This window comes from Pleurodeles waltl, chromosome 7, assembly GCF_031143425.1.
Source record: "Pleurodeles waltl isolate 20211129_DDA chromosome 7, aPleWal1.hap1.20221129, whole genome shotgun sequence".
NCBI lineage: Eukaryota > Metazoa > Chordata > Amphibia > Caudata > Salamandridae > Pleurodeles > Pleurodeles waltl.
Window position 1 is genome coordinate 965,270,652 of NC_090446.1, and position 24,300 is coordinate 965,294,951.

General features: G+C 46.3%; 1 protein-coding gene and 1 long non-coding RNA gene across 4 annotated transcripts in view; one reads left to right on the plus strand and one right to left on the minus strand.

Annotated features, from left to right (window-relative positions):
• LOC138245796 (uncharacterized) overlaps positions 1–10,603 on the plus strand; it is a 150,425-nt gene extending 139,822 nt beyond the window's left edge. Inside the window, exon 2 of the long non-coding RNA XR_011194171.1 lies at positions 10,205–10,603. This is a non-coding gene — a long non-coding RNA (uncharacterized lncRNA). The remainder of the gene's footprint in view (positions 1–10,204) is intronic.
• Positions 1–24,300, minus strand: part of TBC1D16 (TBC1 domain family member 16) — a 618,682-nt gene that overhangs the window by 90,790 nt on the left and 503,592 nt on the right. For all 3 annotated transcript variants that reach the window (XM_069199713.1, XM_069199711.1, XM_069199712.1), the window contains exons 8-10: positions 5,794–5,928; positions 4,456–4,642; positions 1,280–1,459 (exon numbers count right to left, since the gene is read on the minus strand). In XM_069199713.1, the coding sequence (XP_069055814.1) occupies positions 1,280–1,459; positions 4,456–4,642; positions 5,794–5,928 (502 nt within the window). The remainder of the gene's footprint in view (positions 1–1,279; positions 1,460–4,455; positions 4,643–5,793; positions 5,929–24,300) is intronic.

Below are 24,300 nucleotides of genomic sequence, written 5' to 3' on the forward strand. Positions count from 1 at the left end.
CTGGCAGAAAAATGCTGGCAGTCTCTCACCTTGTGATACCACTAGCGGTATCACACCTTCAGTCGTGCTGGAGGTGCTCACCTCCAGCCTGGCGGAACGCAGTTATGTGGCAGGACGGGTGGAGGTGGGAATTCACTGCTGGCCTGTCGGCAGTGACACCGCCACAGTGGCCCTGGCAGCCTTCGGACCACCAGGATCATGATGAGGGCCACTGAATTATTTACAGTGACTTATCTATTATTTATAGGACATATGAAATAAAGGATAGAGCAGAGCCAAACCCAAGGTTTCTAAAGGATTGCTCCTCTGAAGAGCCTCAGACGTTTATCCTGATGAAGAACCCTTCAAATAATTTTGTGGGATCAAAAACATCAACATTTTCAGTTCTGGACTGCTACAATTTAAGAAATTCTTACACAGACAGATATTTGGAGTGCAGCTTACTCTCTAATTACAAGTTACTACAGCCAAAACGTTGTCTTATTTCTCAATATGTCACTAGGACAGTTGTGTTCATTTGCACTTTTTGCACACATGCGCACAGACAGTGTCATCTCATTAAACACTTGTAGCATCTTTGTTATTTACAATGTACTTGTTTTCCTGCAGAATTAATAATTTCTTTTTTAAATGCATATAAAACGTTTAATACATTTTAATGTTATAGTTTTTCCATCTTGTAACTTATAACTGCTTCAACAAATGTTCTTATATTGAAATGCCCGATGAACTTTCATAGACAGAGGTGTTGATTAGCTGACCTTACGAAGTGTTATTTGTGTTCGCGAACCACCCTAAAATAACTCCTTTTGCATTAATGAAGTCAAAGGTCACACATAAGTAAGCAAATATTCCCAGTTCACAGTAATGGGACGAATGCTCTGCTAGAAGAGCTATTAAAACTGCAGTCACATGATAACATCAAGCGAGCACTGTAAATCATGTAATTGACTACAGATATTCTCTTTCATTTTCTACTTAGTGAAATGCATAACCAATCAATCTGTTGCTCACAGACCATGCAAGAACTGAAACCGGCAATCTCTGTGAATGCATGAACAGCAACATGGCTAAGTTTTCCATTTCCACCTCCCTTATTTTGTTTGCACGTGGTGTCACAAAAAAGTGGTATGTACATGTGCAGAAACCCCTTTGTATAATACTCTGCTTGCAATTATGTTGTCATTCCACCAAACAGAAGTAAAATGTCCTGAAAATCAGACAGCTATTGGCAAGATGAGTATGCATTTTCATGATGCACAAGTCATTGCATGCTAACCTGGTAGTGCGCCCAGCAGGCCTCCCAGATGCGCAATGCCTCAGCACATGGGAACTCGCGCTTAAAGCAGAGGAGGATCCAGCGGTGGCAGAAGAGCATCTGCAGACCATCCTCGCCCAGAGAGACAAGATGCTGGTAGAACTGGGGGTGCATCAGCCGCAGCAATTCTCGAAGATACATCTGAAAAATCAAGGCATCAGCTTTCAGGTTGCCTACTGTCATTCTCAAAGCCCCTCTCCATAAATCATAAATATCTAAACCAGTCCCCACGTCCTTCAACAAAGAATCAGCCTTGACTCAGTCTCCTATGCAGTGCTAGCCGTGACATTTTAAGCATGGATTATCATTCTCTTACTGCTCCTCCTGCAAACCTTCTGTCTCTCTCAACACTACTTTAAAAGGCTTGCATCCTAATATGGTCCTGTTTCATGGGTGTGCAGTTTCACCTGCTCTTGCCTTAGTTAACCCTCTCTCTCCCCAAGTCCTGCCCCCAGTTTTACTCCCTTCGGTGGGCTTAATGTGCTGACTCACCACAACCACGATCCAAAGCCTGAACCCATTGTCCCTGTCACACATCCTTGACCACTTCCAGTCTCTCACTGCTGAGCTGCTGCACTGCCTTTGGAGAGGAGGGCCTGCTGCTGTCCTGCACCAACCATTTACCTCAAAAAGGTGCTGCCGAAGTCACACATCCTCTCCTAGGGCTATGCTCAGAGCCAATGGAATTATGTGATTGTGCGGCTGCGGCGGTTTTTGCATAATTATGGATTTGCCACATTTGTCACATAATCCATCATCTGCTGCACAATCTGCAGATTTTAACAAAAAAATGTTTCTGGCTCAAACGGTTCAAAAGTTACTAAAAACATAGCGGCACATGTTGCAGTACAGTGGATGACCCTTTGTAAAGGTTGACTGGTCCGCTTTCTGCTGTTTATTGCTAAATGTTGGTGTTAAACTGGTGCAGGTGAGCAGCAACCTATGCAACATAAAAGGATGATGGATGGAGTGTTGAAACTTTTCAAACACTCTCCCCCAGTCACAGACCTGGGTTTAATCCATCGTTCTTTTGCTCACCATGCCACCCCAGTTTGGACCCAGCCGTATGCGAATCAGTCTTGACCCTGTTCCCCATGGAACAGTCAAGCACGAACTGCAAGGCCAGGTCCACCCTGGACCAGAAACAAGCATCTTGGGACCGGTTTCAGGGTATCACCCTTCATCAGCCAGGCTAGCTTGAATCCAGTGGCACAGTGTGCAAGGGGCCCACATCTGGGCATACCCTTCCCACTTAGGGCAACTTTAGAAACACAAAAGGATGATGGACGCAGTGTTGAAACTTTTCAAATACTCACCCCCAGTCACAGATCTGGGTTTAATCCATCATTCTTTTGCTCACCATGCCACTCCAGTTTGGACCCAGCCATATGTAAATCAGTCTTGACCCTGTTCCCCACGGAAACAGTCCAGCCCGAACTGCCATGCCAGGTCCTCCCTGGACCGGTTTCAGGGTATCACCCTTCATCAGCCAGGCTAGCTTGAATCCAATGGCACAGTGAGCAAAGGAACCACGTCTGGGCATACCCTTTCCACTTAGGGCAACTTTAGCAACACAAAAGGCAACCTATGCCCAGATACTATTAACAAGTATAAGAATTACAAAATAGTGGAAAAATATTATCATATCGCTGGCCACATTATGCCACATAATTTGCCTTTTCTTGCACATGATTTGGTCAACCCTGTTGCTTAATTTGGCCCTTCTCTGCCGCATAATTCCAGTGGCCCTGGTGATACTGCTACTTTCATGCACCCTGCCTTCCTCTCAGAGGTGAACTGTTGCATTGTTATACCTCGGACATCCACTTTGAGAGGGTTACTGCCACAGTGGTACACAACTTACACCAGAAAGGGGGTGGGGTGGTACTACAACAGGCCTCTACCTCTTCTTTGCCTTTAGAGGTGTACTGCTGCCTTTCTCACTACATCAGCCTGCCCCAGAGAGAGGTACTGCTGCATATCCACAATCAAGGGAGTAGCCAGAAAATTATAACCCACTAAAAACACTCCTATGGCACACAGCAAACAAAGCAGGTCATCAAAGCCCTCCCGAAAAGAACTCTCTTCTTTCTTCCACCCAAGTTCTATCCATTAATCCTTCCATCCACCTGCAGCTATCCACAATTTCACCTTTATATTCTGCCTTCCATTCAATTTTTCATCATTCAGTCTTTCACCATTCTGTCTGTCCACCTATTTATATCCAAAACTATGCATCCATCTCTAAGTGTATCCATTCGGCCATCTATCCATCCATCCATCCACCCTTTCACTCATCCACCCATCCATTCTGTGAGTCACCCATCCATCCATCACTGCACTTCATCTGTCCATCCTCCCTTCCACTCATCCATCCATCCAGCCATCCATTCATCCTTCCTTTCACTCATGATTCCACCCAACCACTCATCCATCCATTTATCCTTTCACTCATCTATCTATCCACTCAGTCACCCATTCATGCTTTCACTGATCCGTCTATCCTTCCACCCTCCCTTTCATTCATCAATCTATTCTTTCACTCATCCATCCACTGTGTCCACCCTCTTTCCCTCATCCATCCTTTCATTCATCCATTGTTTCTCTCATCCATCCATCCTTTTACTCATCCATACATCCGTTCACTGATCCATCCATCCTTTCACTTCATCCATCTGTCAATCCTACCTTTCACTGACCCTATACATCCATGCATCTACCCTCTCTTTCCCTCAGCCATCCATCCTATTGCTCATCCATCCATCCTTTCATCCATCCATCCATCCTTTCATTTATTCATCCATTCTTTCACTTATCCATACATCCACACTTATCACTTCATCCACCCCTTTCACTCATTACTTCACTCAATTATCCATCCTTACATCCATCGTTTCACTCATTCATTCATCTATCATCCATCCACCCTTTCACTCACTCATCCTCCCTTTCACTCACACACCTATCCATCAGTCCTTTCACTCTCTCAACCAACCAACCACCTACCCTTACACGTTAATTGGAAACTTTTTTCTGCTGAACTGCAGACAGAAGAGGCCCATCAAGAACAGCACCCCCTTCTTTAGCTGCTAAAGCAGGGGGTTCACCACGCCCCTGCCCACATTGCACAGTCTTACCAATTGTTTTTCCATGTCCTCGTCCCTCGGGGAGCTGATGAAGATGGTGTTCTGCATCAAGCCCACAAAGCACCAGAAAGTGTCTGACTCGTCCAGCACTTCCGTCAAGATTGGAGCCACCAGGTCGGACATGCCCTGCGAGTACCCGATGCTTGGGTTGTAGATGGCATAGTTCAGCAGGATCCTCCTAAAGGAGAGGAAGTATATGATGAGAGTTCAGGGGGGATTGTCTCACATCTCATCCAGTAAGCAAGCTCAGTATGAACAGACTAAATACACAGATATTGGCAACAGATAACGGTTGGGATCCCCATCGTTTCTGTATTTTCCCGGTGTGTTGCACACACTTGTAGCCAGCCTAAAGTTTGTCTCAGAGCTCGTCTTTCTTCTTAAATAATCACTATTTCAACACGTCTCTTTAAGTCATTTTAAATTATGTTAACCAGTTTGGCCCCATTTCCAGTCTTAATTTTGCACAACAATTTTCTGCTATGTTTTACCCTATCACCACACTCCATTACGTTTTACCCTATCACCACTTATAGTAAAATCATATCTCAACAGTAATATGCCTACCTCCACTACGGAATTATACAATTTATACATTTTAGTTATCCCACAGTCTCTCTTCAAGGTCTCAAATACTTAGATATACCTCAGGTGCAAATCATATCTCGCCTATTTCTCATGATGTACAGACCAGATTATGCCCCATGTTTGAAAGAGCACTGAAGGTGACATCTTCAAACTCAACACCATACACCGGAAGTAGCCTCGAGAGTAAGACACAATAGTTCCAGCTCTAGCCTCCAGAATGCGGGGTCAATTCTTCACAAGATCGTCAACTACACATGATGCTTTGTTAGTGATGTGCAAGCTTGTAAAGCAAAATTCTTTACTATTAGTGAAAGTGCTCCTTACACATCCCAATACAAAACGGCTTGGTATAGCATTTGGAGAGATTGAATTATTTGAAAGAGATACCCCTAAAATTCTCTCCAGTGTGACTGTTTATGATGCTGCTCATTTGGAGATCTCTAATCCGTCTTTTTCATCCCGGACGCGCCCCTTGGTAGTAGAGGCAGACCTGACAACTTGTGTAAGTTAATTGGGATGGTGGTAGTTGGTGAAGGCCCAGGGCACATTTGCTGGGAGGAAGATAGATGGTAAATTTAGACGGCTGCGGATGGCGATGGTAGGTGGTTTGGGTAAGTGCAGGGTGTAGGAGGGTAAAAGAAGATTGTAGAGTTCACACAGGGCTAAAGAGGGTTGTGCTGAGAGATGATGGGCCTGTATAGGTGTGCAGGTAGGTGATGAAAGGTCAGCATTAGGAATCACCTCATGGCCTCCACGTTGGGGTTGTCCTCTCCGCGAAAGAAGGGGTTGCTGCGGTCTGTCCGCACCACATCCTTGTCCACAGTGAACTGCACATTTCGCCAGAACTCTTTTTGCTGTTCTGGGGACATTGTGAGCCTGAAAAGAAAACATGAGAGTGAATAGGTTAGTGAAGACAGCAGAAACACATGAAGACAAGTAAGGCTGGACGGGGAGCAAGAGCTGCACAGGAGAGATGGGTAAGCCAAGGAACTAACGGCTTAGATGGCTGAGCAGCAGCAATACGTGAGACACACACAGGCAGAGCAGGAATACATGATAAAAGGTCCAAACAGTGTATGAGAACCTGAACTCAGAGAAATCATGAAATTCAATGCCTAAATATGAAAAGGTCATTCCATTATACTTGAATCTAAATACATTCATGCTTAAAATCTTGGCAATAAATTGCATTCATGACAAAAAACCGCAATCAATAGTTATTCAGGGTGACAACACCAATCCCACAGACATTCGTTTTCAAATTTAAGAACAAAACCTAAAGGAAAAGTAGACAATCAGTTTCATAGCCGTCTCAATCTAATCAAGTGGGAGGGATATTTTAACACACAGCAAGACATGACTGCCAGACATACTGGCTTCAAATTTCACAATTTGTACGGCTTTTCGTGGCCTTAAATCGGGGGTTAAATGGGCAGAGTATTTTTAAAAGTGTAAAATCGGTTTAAACGTTAAAGTCAGGGCACGTGGAGGAGGCTGAAACCAACTGTATGGGGTTGGTTGGATGAGGAGGCATGTATGGCCGAATGACCATTTATACTTTCAAAATTCTGAGGACAGCTGGTATTGCCAGAAACAACGGAATCTTTCTAAGGTGACTTAGTTAGGATTGCCAGACATTTTGCCATCAGAGGCACTGCCAGCTTCACCACTGATTCCTCCTTCAAGGTGGATGAGTAACTCTGCCAGAAATGGTGCAGTATTAGCGCCCCATCTAGCGTGACACTAAAACGTCTGAGGAAATAAAGGACCTTATTTAAAGTTACGCTGCCACAAATGTGGGACACAAGTACATTACAGCGTGTGACTCTTCTAATATGGCGCACAGGATAACCATCCAGTTTTGACTCGAGTATTCCATTCGCCAATCTCTAAGCGAGTCCCTAAATTTGGTAAGGACTTCCTCGGAAATGGTGACAAACTATGATCAAAAGGTAACTATAGGGGCTCTATCGTGATGGAAGGCAACTACGAGTGGTTTAGGAAGACTGGACGTGTAGGTACAGACAATGGATCCCCATTTTGAAGGTACAGTCTCAGTGCTCACAGTTCCACCATCTGCAGATGGCACTGGCAGAGCCTCGGCATGACTTCCCTTCACTGCCAAAGTGTCTCGTGGGTGGAGACGGACACATCTGTAGAAATATATTCACGGTTGTGACAGAACTTCAACCCCGCGTGGGGTGGAGGAAATAGTTCCCTCACATTAACAGACAGAAATACCACTTTCTAAATGCTAAAACAGACTTTTAGTATTTTAGTCTTACAAGCACCTAAAGAGATAGAGGAAGATATGCTAAATGGAATCAAATCCGCCACATTACTGGAGTGCTTTCCCTGGTTTTGGCAGATCTAGACAATGGAGAATCCTAGTCAGGGTATGTCAGATACACAACCTAAATTAACCTGTGCTCACCCTCTGGTAGCTTGGCACAGAGCAGTCAGGCTTAACTTAAGAGGCAATGTGTAAAGTATTTGTGCAACACTTTAATTACAGTAATACTGTGAAAACACCACAAAAGGATGAGTAAAACAAGACTAAAAACAACAAAAATCCAATGAGAAGAATTTGAGATATTAATTTTTAAAGAATAAGCTGCAATATAGTGCTTAGAAGTTACTAACGCTAAAAGGTTACTTGATATTGCGCTAGAACAGGGTTAACTCCAAAGGTCAGGCCAACCATGATGGAGGGCAGGCTGGCTACAGCATCCATGCAGGGCCTGCTGAAAAGTACCTTGGATGGAGGGTCTCACCAACATCGAGTCAATGCAAAAGAGATTCATCAGGTTTGATCCACGCAGTCTTGGAGATGCGTTGTCGTTGAGTCACTCAGTCGTCAAAGCGGTGTCCCCGAGGTGCAGCACTTGCGATGAAGGAGGTGCGTCGTCGAGCTGCGCAGCCAGCGATGCAAAGGCAAAGCGCCATGGCTAGTGGTGATGCGCCGATCCTGAGCCACACAGTCGTCGATGCAGAGACCGCTTTCTCTGTGGCAATGACAATGCGTTAGCATCGAGGGACGATGTGGCGGGTCTGAGCGGCGCAACAGCGTTGATGAGTCAGTTTCTGTAGAAGAACAGCTGCAAAGCCCACTTCCAAGCCCCAGTACTGGATTGCCAAATCTTGGCGGGGCAGGACAGGACTCACAGTTGGAAGAGTCCAGCAGCTGAAGCGGGATGGAAGAAAGTCTTTCATGGCCCTGAAACGTCAGAACAGGAGGCATGCCAACAAGCTCTTGGAGTCATTAAAGTTCTTTAGCGGATGTAGAGAGGCAAGTTCAGTTCTCACTCCCAGGCAAGAAGCAGCAGGCCAAGACAGCAAAGCAGTTCAGCAGAGTGGTATCCCCTTTTGGCAACACAGCAATCCTTCTTCCTGGCAGAATGTCCTCAGATCTAGAAGTGCACTGATTTGGTAGGGTCCAGTTCTTATACCCAATGGTGCCTCTGTAGTGGGGGTGACTTCAAAGAAGGGCTATGAAGTGTACATAAGTCCTCCCTTTCCTGCCCTGGCTTCAGACACACTACAGGGTGCTGTGCTGCTCCTTGTGTGGGTACAGACACAGCCCTATTCAGGTGCAAGTGTCAACTCCTCCTTTCCATCCATCAGGATGTAAATGGAACACCTCCGTTTCCTTTGTGTGTGACTCTCTAGAGAGAATGCACAAAGCCGAGCTATCACCCAACCCAGACGTGTATTGGAGGCAGACAGCAGGCATACAGGGCTTACAAGGACAAAATGGCAACTTTCTGAAAAGTGCCTTTTTTAAAGTTGTAATCTCAAACCCAACTCTACCTTTAAAGAGGATTTATTTTTACAAGTCCATAGGTACCAAATCCGACAGTCCTACCCATTGTCAATCAGCAATTACACTTAATAAATGTATTAAGCAATCCCCAGTGTTATCCTATGAGAGGGGTAGGCCTCAACAATAGCGAAAAAGGAATTCCGGAGTTTTTCACTACCAGGACATATAAAACTAAAAAGTATATGTCCTGCCTTTTGCCTTTTACTTGCACTGCACCCTGCCCTACGGGATACCTAGGGCCTACCTTAAGGGTCTCTTATATATAATCAAATGGAAGTTTAGGGCTTAGCAAGGGGTCTTAAATGCCAAGTCAACATGGCAGTGAAACTGCACAAACAGGCTTTGCAGTGGCAGGTCTGAGACATGTTTAAAGGGCTACCTAAGTGGGTGGCACCATCAGTGCTGCTGGTCCACTAGTAGCGCTTAATTTACAGGCCCTGGGCACATAAAGCACATTTTACTAGAGACTAATAAGTAAATTAAATATGTCAATTAGGTATAGTCCCATCAAATCCTGTCTTAGGGAGAAAGCACATTCACTTCAGCACTGGTTAGCAGTGGTAAAGTGCCAAGAGTTGTAAGGCCAACAAAAACAAATTCAGCAAAATGTGGCAGGAAAAAGCCAAAAAGTTAGGGGGACCCTTCAGAGAGGGCTATTTTCCAACAGTGAGGGTCAGAGGAAGGAAAAGGGAAGGGTGTGGGTGTTTTGGGGGCTATGGTGATGGAGGTGCATATAGGCAACAGAATATGTTTCCAACGCCAACGTATTCATAGCTTTTTTCATATTCAGAAATATCGTTCATGAAATTTTCACCACCATGAAAACGCACATAAATGTAATAAGGAACAAATAGAACTTCAAAGCAAACAATCTGTAAGAATATTTTTGTCTTGCACAGAGCTACAACACAGCACTTCTTTTCTTTCTATGCTCTAAAAATAGCAGGTGCTACTATCAACAAACTTAATAGTATTTAATTTACCATGGATGGACGGCTGAACCAAAAGCAGCACTGGCAGAAAATGCTCAAACCTGCTCCCTTCGTCTCCTTGAGAAATCCCTCTCTTTCCCTTCATTCATTATTTTTATTCTCATTCTCTTATTCTCATTCTCTTATTCTCTCTCTCTCTCTCTCTCTCATTCTCTCTCTCTCTCATTCTCTCTCTCTCTCATTCTCTCTCTCGCTCATTGAAAAACACATTTGGAAGAAGCAAAAAAAAGTATCCTTGATCTGAAACTTGTTCAGTTTCTTTGATTCTGGTATTAACTATTCCTACCGCTTTTCCTATTGTAACACTTATAGTTCCAATTTTGATTTTGTTTTTTAGATGAAAAGCTAGAATTTGGAATTGCCTGGAGCATGATGTTGAGAATTTGAAGTCACTGCAACCCTATTACACTAATTCTAGTCAAAATGTTCTTTCCTGCCTAAGGGGAATTCTAGGACCTGATCCTGACCATCTTCAGCCAAACATGAAGACTTCAGCTGAGGTTCTCTCCTGAAGGAAGCCTTTGTTGTTTTTGTTACCACACTCGTCTGGTCAAACCTGATGCTCAAGATCTGATAAGTCCAATCAAAATGATCAGTGACATTTCATGTTAATTTGGTTTTAGCGAAAATGAGCAACAATTTTTTAATTTGTTTCTGTTGTTCTTGAATGTACATTGGCTAAGATGATTACCTAAGAGTTTGCCTTATGAAGAATAAAGACAGATCAAAAAACTAATGGGCTGATTTAGATCTTGGTGGTGTTACTGTTAAACTGCGGCAGACCCAAGACCCTCAAGTCGACGGTGCTGCGCATGCCGTATTTAGATGTTACAGTCCTGCAGGCGGTGTACTGGCAGCCATTTCCTGAGGCAGGGAGGACATCGCTGGACCTAATGGACATCGTACAATGGCAGTGGCTATAGAACAGAGTTAAGTCACACACCCTACCCTTTTCATATGTGTGCACCTGTAACACACACGACACAACACACCATTATCCACTGCCATTCCACCATAACATGTAAATGCTGCAAACACAACATACACACACTAACGATACAACACCCACATACAATACAACCACAACAACCAACACAGCTACACACTTATCTACACAAACACACATGACAATAATGACCGCCACACAACAACACTTACGTGAATGTTGCACGTAGCAACTCAACACACAAAACATCAATGACATATGCAAATGGCACACATACTGACACAGCCACATCACCCACTCCAGCACCCTCCGCCTCACCCCGCCAATCACATTGCACACACAGATGCACGTACTGAGTCACACACACGAGTCGAAGCACAGCATGACAGGGACAGGTCCCCTTGCAATGTGCACACATGGACACAGTTAACAAGTGTGATTGTAACGTCATTGTGTTGCCAGCATTTATTTGGCAATGAATACTGACACCAAAATGACAGTTGTGCATGTGTGCGATATGAGTTGTGTACCAGTGTGTCCCTGTCCAGGTCTGAGCCACTTGTGTCCCCGACATATGCATGTCACAGTAATTTAAAAAAAATACTGTGACGTGTATATGTCTGCAGTGGTCCCGAGCTCATGTGCAGTGATCACACAAAGTACACAACGAATGCAGGTCCCCTACCTACGTGTCCATCGCAGGGGTTGGTGGGGGAGGGGTCGTTTGTTTCTGTGATCCAGTGGCAGCAGAAGCAAAGGGAGTTGTCTAGCCATGTCCAGCCGGAAACAGAAGTGGAATCAGTAAAAAGGTGAGTTTTCACCCCTTCCCCCGCTCAATCCGCCAACTAAGAAAAGGAGGACAGACCGCCACATTTTGCTTGGCGGTAACGCCGGTAAGGCACATCAAATTCTGAAAGGGCGTCAGTGTTGTTGGGGTCCCACCGCTAGCCACAATTTCCTAAGGTGCCATTGCAGTGGATGGAAATCCTTGGCGGAGTCGGAATGACTCAGGAAGGTTAACGTCTAAGGGACCACTAACATCTAAATCAGGCAGGCGGACTTCCAAGCAGGCAGACAGAGTTTCCGTTGAAAAGGTGGTGGCGGACCGGTTACCACCCAACATCTAAATCAGGCCCTTAGAGTTTTCACCAGCTACATCTAAAACGTTTCCTAACTTGCTATGCAGTGTTGCTTCTGTGGCAAACAAAACTTTGCAGCTGATAAATTCTGCTTACAGTAAATGGCTTTATTAGCAGGCTTGATAAGAGACAGACTGCTCATTTGATTAACAATATAAAACCACAATAGTCATTTTTCGGTACCTCTTGCGGCATTGTGGTCTTTACATGTAGGCTAAAAATGCATCTCTCCTTGTCAAGTAAAACTGTGGTAAAAAGTACAAAAGACTGATCTCCATCGTCCTGCTTTTTCGTGACCGAATGTACCAGACATTTATCAAATATATTATGAAAAGAACAAAACAGCCACCTTTCTAGGCTTTTTGTTGAGTGTAACTGCCTCACATGCTGGTGGTTGTTGGCTAAGGACCTATGTAGACTGGGGCTAGATTAGTCTGAGCATCTGCTTGGTTCTGTGTAGGAACTGGCATGACTTTCAAAGGGGCAAAGACGGAAAGACATTAGGGATTGGGAAATCTGTCAAAAGGTAAAAAATGTAGAATGTGTTGGGAACAAACAGGTGTAAATACTTTTGACAACCAGTCCTCCAGAATGTGCGACTCAGCCAGTGCTTTTTAAACGGACATCTTTGACGTAGGAAAAGCAAGGCGAGGTAAAACACTGTTGCCACCGATCAAGAAGTGAAAATGAACTAATATGAGCTTGGCCATGTTTGCGACTTCCAGATCTTCTCAGTAGGATGTTTTGTATTATTTCCTTCCTAATTGGTCCCAAAAATTAAATGATTATAGAGATGAACCAGGGAATGACCAATAGAGGTAACATAATACCAGGTGGAATATCCAACGGTTACTGTCGAGAATCTGTTCAGCATCTTGCTCCACATTGAGATTTGGTATTGAGGCTTTGTTTTACGGTGACCATTCCCCACAGATGAGACAATGGTGCAGCAGAAAAGGAAAATGACCTTCACATCGATTCTAGTACCCCGAACCCTCACTCTACCTTCTTCACAACTGACTAGCAAAAGACTTCTTGTGGACCAAACTAAAAACTTACAAGGGTATTAGAACCCACCCTTGCTTGCCATTGGCTGGCATCATTGTGTTTCTCATTTGAATGCTTCTTATTTGATGGCTTCTCTGTCTTTCTGTGTTTTTAACTCCCAACTCCTAACTTTTTTTTTACCATCCTTTGGGTTGGCCGACTTGCAATCCTTTCACTCCTCACAGTTATGGAAATGCTTTTTTCTTTTTCTTTAAGCACTCCATGAGAATGCAAGTGTTTTCTTGCTCCCTTCTGTCTGCTGCTCCCCCCCTCAAGCACCCACTCCTGCACGCTCCATCCCGGTCCCTTTTCCACCCACTTGCTTTCTTCTTGCTGCTTGTTGCGCTTCATCCCTATTAGGGACCTGGCACAGCACAGGCTCCAGTTGCTCCTTTCCACCTACTCCATTGCTTTCCCCTCCCTGTGTAATTTTTTCTTTACCTGTTCTTCCAACCCGCCCTAAAGCTTGTCCTCCGTTCCACCACATACCCACTTCCCATTCATTCCCCTACTATACACCGGCTAAGACAAAAAAGTTTTATTTATTTGGAAGGCCTGTTATCTGACACTTGCTGCTGGGCCACACCGCCTTTAAAAAAGAGCTTGGTGCAAGTAAATGTTACATTTTTTTTTTATTTAGGCTACAAGTGGCGTTCACCATCATCACTTGGTAAATAAAAAAATAATGGGGCCCATTTAATTTCAATTTCGTAGGGGCATGCACATGCGTGGTGACGTATGCACGCATATGTCATCTGTATGCATGCACCAACGCAAAGAGTCTCATGACATTATGTGCACACATTTTATTTTTTTGGGACGATGCAAAGCAGCATTGACAAAAAAGCATTAGCAAAGCCAATAGGGGCAAAAAGGCAAGACGTTTGTCCATGCTTGTTTAAAAAAGTCTGAAAGCTGTTTTACAACTGCTAGGCTGGATAATTTTCTATATGGATCATTTTCTCTACCAGAAGGGGAAAGTTAGAACATCTGAGTTCTGTAATTGCGCATGGGGCCTACAATGATTTGAATCTAATTTAACTAACCTGCTGTTGCACTGAGCAGGTCAGGGACACGTGAAAGCGGGTGAAGACAAGGATTTAACTCCCATTCAAAACCTGACAAGTGTTAATGCTTAAAGCAAGTTAAATCTAACTTACAAAGGCTCTTGAATTATATGCATATTACCCCATAGACCCACTTTACATGACTGCTTGGGAAACAAAATTGGAAAAATACATTTCTGAGGAGTCCTGGCTCAACATTTGATCTAGAGCTGCCACTACTTCGACAGTCTTAAAATAAATCGAATGCACGGAACTGGAATTTAACTCTGCTCCTTACACAAATGAAAAAAAGACCTCTTGAGGTTGCTAACCCTACCGCTAACGTCCTTGTCAAGCCTCCCTCTTCAAAATGATGATCCTCTCTTGTTTCCTGTATACGCTTCAAAACTTCCCACTGATGATCCCAAGCTCCTGGTGACCGGGTACAGCCTTAGATGTCCGCTCCATTCTCTGGGCTAACAAACCTCCAATCATCTCCATGACCAGATCCTGACTTGACATACGACGGTGGGATAGCAATGGCCGATATACAACTATACTTCTGTGCTGCCCAACTGCTATACGTAAACGATTGGCAAGGTGCAGGCTGTAATGATTTGGCATACTGTGCGGGTTGGACAAGTTGATGGGGCTCCTATAAGGCGACCCGAACTTGCGGAACGTCCCTGAAGTCACTAGACTGTTGTTAATGACCTGGAGGGCAACGTTGCCCTCCACAGGGATGCTTGCAGGCTGACCATTCAAACTCCCTTCTGGCATGGCAACTACCTCCCTTACAGATTATAGGTAGAAGGGTTTGCCAAATGGGTTAAAATTGGAATCCCAACTCTTGGGGACGTCTGGCGGGGAAGCCACATATGCTCCTTCCAAGAATTTCAGTGGCATTTGAGGCTTTCTAAGTCCCAGTTTCAGAAATACCTTCAACTCCGGGATACACTAGCCAAATATAAAGCAGACCTGATGGACCTTCTCAAATGCAACTCTCTCAAAGCCAAAATCCTTATGGGGAACATCAGCAGAGGTGGAGCTTAATGCCCCCAATCCCAAGGGTCGCCTTAGGCAGAAATGGGAGAGCTGGGTGGCCCCCCTTGAGGATGTTGACTGTAGAAAGGCTTGCATGACCCTCAGTGACCTGGCCTTATCCTCCTGCCTCTGGCTAATTCAGCTGTACTACATCCACATCTCATAACTTACTCTGCGACCCCTATGGCATGCTGGCCTCATCACAGGCCAAGCCTGCCCACGATGTGACTGTCCATATGCTGATTTTTTTCATGTGGTCTGGCAATGCCCCATGATTGAGGGCTTCTGTAGTCGGATTGGGGGTACTCTCTCCCAAGTCCTAGGGAGCAATATTACCTTGACGCCCAAGATCTCCATACTGGAAATCCTGGAGGACATGGGGAGCACATAGAGGGGAGAGGACAGTGGTTGGTATGGCTACCCTGGCAGTTATGAGGGACACAGCTGTGGCTAGAACAACCTGCAAACCCCTACTCTGGCAGTGTGGCGCAGGAGCGTAGACTGGTGTGCATAGCAGGAAGAACCCACACAAGCTGCCAGTGGCAGCTGCAAAAACATTCTAAAATGTGGGGTAGATGGTCGGAGTATTATGGACTGGGTCTTACCACGGTGATTGTCTACAGATGTCTATTTTTAGACACTGACAGGAATGTCTTGCTTAGTGTCTCCTCCTTTATAAATTGTAATCTGTCTGTTATGCTTAAACAAAAATACCCAATCCAAAAAATAAAGCAAAGGCATATAAAACACTGACGAGGTAGTATCTAACTCATGAATGTTTGAATGCAGTGTTTGGGTCCCCCGGGGTATGCTGGAAGGGATGGGTGAACAGAACAAGATGACACACATGGTGGGCTTGCAGTACTGTACACATTTTTTGGAAGGAGATTCTAGCCTAGATCAAAGATATGACGGGGACTGAACTTAAAATGGACCAATTCATTTTGTTATTTCACCATAGTGTAGATGGTTCAGACTATCCCCTTATTACGTTATGGGGCAGGCTCTAAGCCCATATGTTACTTTACTTGAGGCCAACTATGGCTCATACCTGGAAGTTATTTTATGCTCCCCTTATTCTAATACAGTGGGCCATATTACAGTCAGCATATGCTATGTTAAAGTTAACAGCAATAACTCAAGGCAGGGTAAATTCGGGAAAAAAAATAGGAGTTCCATTTCGAACTTATATTAAGAACACAAGTGGTCAGACTGGACCGTACTGCGCTGTCTTTTGGCGTTGCAGACGTCCTTGGGACATGGCTCTGGCAGATGTGCAATTACTTTGTTTCATTGCAGGTTGCTGGAGCACCGGGTGCACACACTCCTAACAGTGTGATAGGTGGGCAGAGTCTACGGGTAAGGAGTTGAAGGCCAGGCAGTGGATGCAAGCGCTGGAACAGGTGCAGCGTGTCTCTTGGAACTCTCGCCTGAAATACACCTGAATTAATTATGCACATCAGACCTATGTGACCCCAGCAGGCTTTCCTCATATTTTTCAGGGTGTCCCCGCTGCCCCTGCACAAAGGCTGACTTTTATGATATGGTCTGGGCCTGCACGGTGATTGCCGCCTCCGGGAGGACATCATTCAGGTATTATCCCAGGTCTTTGTATGTGGCCCCTTGTGTAAGTCACCCTTGCTGATAAATGTACACTTAATGCGGTGTAAGTTAGTTTACAATCAATTAGGTGTGTTAAGTATTTTAATGCCATAGATTTCTTACTGTTTTTCCATAACAAGCCCTTTTAACACACCATAACGAGTATCTTTTCCATTTTGAAAAATAACACTTTCGTGTTGTTGGTCTCCTCGCCTCTCCAAGTACAGCCATAATTTTTTTCTGGTAACTTTAAGTGACTGAATTCTATGCCTTCAGGAGCCAGGCTGCCAACTTAGGGTTTCTGGTTCAGGATGTAGGTCTCCTACTTTGTCCATGGATAACATATTTTGCTGTATTGGTATCTTTTGTATGTTCCCATTTGCCATCTGGATTAGTTCTGACAACCAAGTCTACCTTGCCCACTGAGGTGCAATTAAAATCAGCTTCATTCTTCTTCTTTTCCATTTGTTGATCAACCGGTGAAAAAGTGTAAGCAAATGTCCCTGACCAGTTTATCGACAGAGCATTCCTCAGAGACTGGTGGTGAGGTTGTCTGGACACAAAGCTTTGGCATTTTGCGTACTCTGGTGTTGCGAACAGGTCAATTTGTGGAGTTCTCAATGTCTGAAAGATTCTCTTCAGCACTTTGATTCATCTCCCACAGGTATGAGGAGGACACTTGTTTACTGAGCTTGTCTGCCTCTATATTGTCCTTCCCCAGAAGGTGTATTGCTTCTTTTGTATGGGTAAAGTTATAAACTGCAGGGTTTGTGTCCTCCATGTTTGTTGATGTAGAACATTGTTGTAGTTCTGTCTGTTTAGATTAACACTGATTAACCTGATAACTGCTTCTGAAATGCTTTTAAGGCAAAGAACACTGTTCTCAATTCTAGGATGTTGAAATGTTACACTGCATCCTTTTCCTTCCAAGCTCTTCTGACCTTGACTGAGTTCATGTGTGCTCCCCATCCCATATGTGAGGCATTTATTGTTATTGACGGAGTTGGCCATTGAAATTGTATTCCTTGAGTTATATTTGTTCTCCTCTTGTATTTGTTGCGTGTAAACCACTAGATCCTACCAAATTCCAGTCACCTATGACCATTGAAGTTTTAGTCATTACTGGATTGGTCTCATGTGAAGTCTTGCATATGGTACTAAGAGGATGCATGATGCCATTTTTCCCAGTAGTTTCCCCATCATCCTCACTGTCAGAGCTTGCCCCTTCTGGTAATGATGAGTTTCCGCAATAAATGATTGTGTTCTCTTCTCTTTGGGAAACACCTTCCCTTGAACATAATTTATTCTTGCTCCCAGAAATATCTTTTCTTGCTCTGGTTTTGGAGATGTTTTCTCTAGGTTTATAGAAAATACTAAAGTGAATAGTATCCTTATTACATGTAGAATGTGTTCCTTGCATTTTTCATAAGAGTTTACTCTGACCAGCCATTCGTCCAAGTATGGGTAAACATGTACACCCCTTCTTCTGAGGTGAGATGCTGCTGCTGCTAGGTACTTTGTGAAAACCCTTGGAGCAGATTTTATTCTGAAGGCTAGCACTGAGAACTGATAGTGCATCTTGTTCACCACAACCTGCAGAAATCTTTTGTGTTGTGCATTCATTGGGATGTGCAAGTATGTATTTTTTAAGTCTATAGTTGCCAAGTAATCTCCCTTCTGTAGTTGAGGAATGACCTTTTGCAGTGTTGTCATTTTTAATTTTTGAGTCTTCATGGACTTGTTTAAGAACCTTAGGTCCAAATTGGTCGTAGTGAACTATCTACTTTGGGAATAAGGAAATAAGTTGAATAGTTCCCCTTCCTGATTTCCTGTTTTGGAACTTTTTCTGTTGCACATTTGCAAGCAATTCTTCCACTCAGAGGAGACGTGGTGTTTCCTCCTTGGGATGAATTTTCCTCTTTGGCCCCTTTGCTGAGGGAATTTTCAGAAATTCTATGCAATATCCGAATTGGATTAAGTTTAGTATCCATTTGTATGAAGTTAATTTCCTCCACTGCTGAAGGAATTTTTTTAATCTGCCTCCTAATGGTGTTGTTCTGATGGATACAACTACCTGTGGATTCCTCACCTGATGAATACTCCCATGGCGCCAGCATTCGACGGAAATCTTCTTACTAGTCTCTGCACGTCGACGAGGACGTCACTCCAGCCCACGCGACGCCGTCTGACGTCATACAGGCAATAATAGGTCCTCGCCGACGTGCCGATGACAGTTCCCTTTTTTCCGTGCATTCGAAACGGTTATCTTCGAGGGAGCTACTGTTACCTTCGTGGTTACAGTGTATTGTCTGCTGCGTAGTCTTCTCTGCGGTAATAATGTCTCAGAGGAAGTCGGGTTTCAAGCCCTGTCGAGAGTGTGGGGGCAAGATGTCAGTTACAGATCCTCACTCCGACTGTCTATGGTGTTTGAGCTCCGACCACGACGTCTCGACTTGCGATTCATGTCAACACATGAATCCGAAGGCCCTCAAAGAGCGTGAAGCCAAGTTATTTATGGCAAAGTCAAAGAAGAAGGAGAAACATCATAAGAAGTCTTCTTCGCCAAGGTCTCACCGGCGTCATCGAGACGCCCGGCGCCGTAGAGACTCACGACGTCATTCCAGCAAGGAGTCTCGTTCGAGGTCACCTTTGGCTCGGCGTCGGAGGACTTGGGAGGTCAGCCCCACGGTCACGCCGCATCCATCGACGCCGTTGCCCTCTCCGGCGTCACCGACTTCGCCTGGTCAGGCGTCAGTGATTGAGGTGGTGCAGCCTCTTGTGTTTTCTCCGGCGTCGCAGACGTCGAGGCCGGCGTCGGGGTCGCCCTCGATCCAGGCACCCCAGTATCCGGCTTTTCCCACTCCTGGAGCCGATAGTACTGCGTTTCTTAATGCGATGTATACCATCTTTCAGCAGATGGCTCCAGGAGCTGCTCCGGCTGGTCCTTCGGGGCCCTTGGCCTTTTCGTTGGGTGATCCTGCGCCTCTTCGGCCGGCACCCTTTATGCCCTTTCTCCCTTTTGGGAATGTGGGCTCGGCGCCGGTGCCGGTGTCGGTGGCCGCTCCGGTGGCTTCGGATGTTTCGGCTCCGGAGGTTGCCCTTCCGTCGAAGTCAGGATTTTGCCCTGTGACTCCGGTTGGTCCATCGGCTCCAAGTCCTCGTCCTCCGGCTCCTGCCTCGGCACCGAAGCTGCCTGTGGCGCCGGACGCGGCGTCAGATGCTTCTGGCGATCGGCGCCGTTCTTCGACGTCGGCGGAGGCCATGTCGACTCCGCGTATCGAGGAGAGACTTCATTCGAGGAGGCGTGCTCTCCGTCTTTTAGAAGAGCAGGAGTACCAGCGAGTCCTAGAGGAGGGAGAGATTGAGGACTCTGGAGAAGGACTGCATGGTCTGGATACAGCCAGTGGGCTGGACACTTCCCCTGAGTGGGACCTTTCATCTCCAGGGGAATATACGGAGGAGGCTGCTTCCTTTCATGCTGTGGTGAGGAAGGCAGCGAGCTTTTTGGACCTGCCTTTGCCGGTGGCAGAGGCGAAGCAGAATTTGCTGACAGAGGTATTGCATCCGGCCTCTGCTGCAGCTGAGCCTCTCTTGCCATTTAATGAGGCTTTGCTGGATCCGGTGTTGGAGGTGTGGAAGAAGCCGGTGTCTTCCTCGGCCGTTCATAGGGCTGTGGCCAGGAGGTATCGAGCTGCACCATCTGACCCTGGCTTTCTCTCTAGACACCCTACGCCGGAGAGCTTGGTGGTGCAAGCCTCCTGTTCCTCAAAGTCAGCGCCTGGTTCCTTCCCGACGGTGCCTGGAGACAGAGACTCCAAGAAACTGGATGCGCAGTCCAAGAAAATATTTTCGTCATGCAGTTTGGCGTTGAAGGCCACCAACGCAACGTGCATTCTGGGGAGGTACATCCATGCTCTGATGGATGATATTTCGTCTTCATTTACGGAGCTCCCCCAGGGTCTCTTGGATGTGGTCTCGGACGCCCAGGCTGCCGCGACCCAGATTATCCAGTCTGGGCTGGACACGACCGACTCGGTGGCCAGGGCGATGGGCACGGCTGTGGTGGCAAGAAGACAGGCCTGGCTCCGAAACTCAGGGTTTTCGGCGGATGTGCAGTCGACCCTGCTGGACCTCCCGTTTGATGGGGACAGACTGTTTGGAGCCAAGGCAGATTCGGCCTTGGAACGATTTAAGGAGAGCAGAGCCACAGCCAAATCGTTAGGACTGCAAGCTCCTTCTTCCTCTGCCTCTTCTAGATTTTTCAGGAGGTTTCGGGGATTTGGGCGTGGTTCTTCTTCCTCTTCCTTTCGGGGGAGGTTCCAGCAACCCGCCTCTTCCCTCCCCTATAGGTCATTTAGAGGGAGGGGGAGGGGTGGGGCCCGTACCAGAGGAGCCTCTCAACAGCACTCTGCCTCTTCCTCGTCCTCTGGAGGGGTGCAGCAGGGGAAGCAGCCTTAGGCTTCCACCGTTTCCCACTCACTCCTCTCCTGTAGGGGGAAGATTACAGCATTTTCTCCACAAGTGGAAGTCTATCACCACGGACACTTGGGTTCTCGGCATTGTGGGGAAAGGCTACGCCCTTCCCTTTCGGGAGTTCCCGCCCCTCATCCCGCCCCGCCCATCTTATTGTTCAGAAGAACACCTCCTGTTGCTAGAACAGGAGGTTCAAGTCCTCCTTTCAAAGGGCGCGGTAGAGTTGGTCCCAGAGCAGGAAAAGGGTCGAGGTTGTTACTCAAGATACTTCCTGATTCCCAAAAAGGATGGTCAGTTGAGACCAATCCTGGATCTGAGGATCTTGAATTGGTTCCTCAAACAGGAAAAGTTAAAGATGCTGACCCTAGCACAGGTGCTTTTGGCGTTGAACAAGGAAGATTGGATGGTGTCGGTCGACTTGCAGGATGCTTACTTTCATATCCCGATACTCAAGTCGCACAGGAAGTATCTCCGGTTTGTGGTAGGGTCGCAGCACTATCAGTTTGCGGTCCTCCCGTTTGGTCTTACTTCAGCACCTCGAGTCTTCACAAAGGTGATGTCAGTGGTTGCGGCGGAGCTCAGAAGAAAGGGGATAGCAGTATTCCCTTACTTGGACGACTGGTTGATCAAAGCCAAGTCCCCGGAGCTTGTGTCGCATCATCTGCAGTCAACAACCCAGTTGTTGTTCGACCTGGGCTTTTCGGTGAACGTGCCCAAATCTCACCTGGAGCCCTCTCAGCGCCTCCTGTTCATAGGAGCAGTACTGGATACAACATTGAGTCGAGCCTTTCCTCCGCCTCAGCGGATTCAAGATATTCAGGAATTGGTTCCAATGTTTCGAAATGGAGCGGTAGTTCCAGTCCTCAAGGTCCTTCGTCTGCTCGGTCTGTTCGCCTCCTGCATTCTGTTGGTCACGCATGCTCGCTGGCACATGAGGGCTCTTCAGTGGTGCCTCCGAAGGCAGTGGTCTCAACACAAAGGAGATTTAGAAGGTACTGTCAAGATCTCCAGAGATGCTGCTGTGGAATTGAAGTGGTGGATTGCGGGCAACAATCTTTCACAGGGAAAGCCGTTCGCGCAGTCGCCACCAGTGGCCACGGTCATAACGGATGCTTCCACCCTAGGATGGGGAGCTCATCTGGGGGATCTGGAGATCAAAGGGCTTTGGTCTCCAGAGGAACAGGTGTTTCATATCAATCTGTTGGAGTTACGGGCTGTACGTCTGGCTCTCAAGGCCTTCCTCCCATCCCTTCGTGGTCAGTCGGTACAGGTCCTGACGGACAATACTACCACGATGTGGTACATAAACAAACAGGGAGGAGTAGGGTCGTACCTTCTCTGCAGAGAAGCTCTTCGGCTATGGTCCTGGGCAAAGGACCATCAGATTTGCTTGGTGGCAAATCATCTGGCCGGGGTCTTGAATGTACGTGCGGACAGTCTCAGTCGCCAATTCTCGGCAGACCACGAGTGGCGTCTCCATCCAGATCAAGTCTGTTTAATCTTCCAGATGTGGGGGTTTCCTCGGATAGATCTGTTTGCCACTCGGGAGAACGCGCATTGCCCGTTATTCTGCAGCCTCCAGTATCCGATGCAGGGAGCGTTGGGGGACGCGTTTCAGATAACCTGGTGCGACCAGTTGCTTTACGCGTTTCCCCCCATACCCTTGATTCCTCGAGTGTTGAGGAAAATTCGCCAAGACCGGGCCCAAGTCATCTTAATAGCTCCGGATTGGCCAAGGAGGGTATGGTACTCCGACCTTCTCCAACTCTCACTGTGCCCTCCGCTCCGTCTCCCTCTCAGGGCAGACCTCCTCTCGCAGTCGCAGGGGCAGGTTTTACACCCCAACCTCCAGAGTCTGCACCTACATGCTTGGAGATTGAACGGGGCAACCTGAGTTCCTTCTCTCTCCCGCCTCATGTAGTGGATGTTATCTTAGCGGCCAGGCGACACTCCACTAAATCTATCTACGCTAATAGGTGGTCTAAATTTGTTATGTGGTGTGGAGAGAGACAGATTGATCCCTTACATGCTCATCTGTCACATGTTTTGTCTTTTGCACTGTCTCTAGCGCAGAAAGGTTGTGCAGTGGCTACCATTAAGGGTTATTTGTCGGCCTTGTCAGCCTTCATTTGTCTTCCAGACCAACCATCGTTATTTAAATCCCCTATTGTTCTCAGATTCTTGAAAGGTCTTCTGAATCAATATCCTCCAAAACCATTCGTTATGCCTCAATGGGATTTGTCCTTGGTCCTGACTTTCCTTATGGGGTCCCCTTTTGAGCCTATGCATTCTTGCCCCTTAAGGTATTTGGTTATTAAAACAGTATTCCTGGTAGCTATAACATCTGCAAGGAGAGTGAGTGAGTTGCAGGCCTTATCGGTTAAACCCCCTTATATAACGTTTTATGGGGATAAGGTGGTGTTGAGGACCAAGGCTGCTTTCCTTCCGAAGGTTGTTTCACCCTTCCATTTGGCTCAGACAATCACTTTGTCCACGTTTTATCCTCCGCCTCATCCTTCAAAGGAGGAAGAAAGACTACATCGCCTGGACCCAAAAAGGGCGTTGAGCTTCTATATTGACAGAATGAAGGATATCAGGCTGGAGGATCAGCTGTTTGTCGGATACGTGGGCAAGAGGAGAGGAAAGGCAGTCCACAAGAGAACTCTCTCCAGGTGGGTTGTTCTTTGCATTAAAATCTGTTACTCTTTGGCAAAGAAGGATCCGCCTGAGGGCATTAGAGCTCATTCCACCAGAGCTAAGTCAGCCTCTTCGGCCTTGGCCAGGGGTGTTCCTGTGGTCGACATCTGCAAGGCCGCAACTTGGTCGTCCCTTCACACTTTTGTGAAACATTACTGTTTGGACTCTGAGGTCAGAAGGGACGGTCATTTTGCACGGTCAGTGCTGCAGGATTTCTTGGTTGGACCATTTGGGCACCCACCGCCGGGCGTGGTACTGCTTTGGGACTCTATTCATCAGGTGAGGAATCCACAGGTAGTTGTATCCATCAGAAGAACGAGTTACTTACCTTCGGTAACGACTTTTCTGGTGGATACATTAGCTACCTGTGGATTCCTCACGGTCCCACCCGCCTCCCCGTTGCCTTTTTGGTCTCTCCAAGCAATCGTTGAGTGTGCTC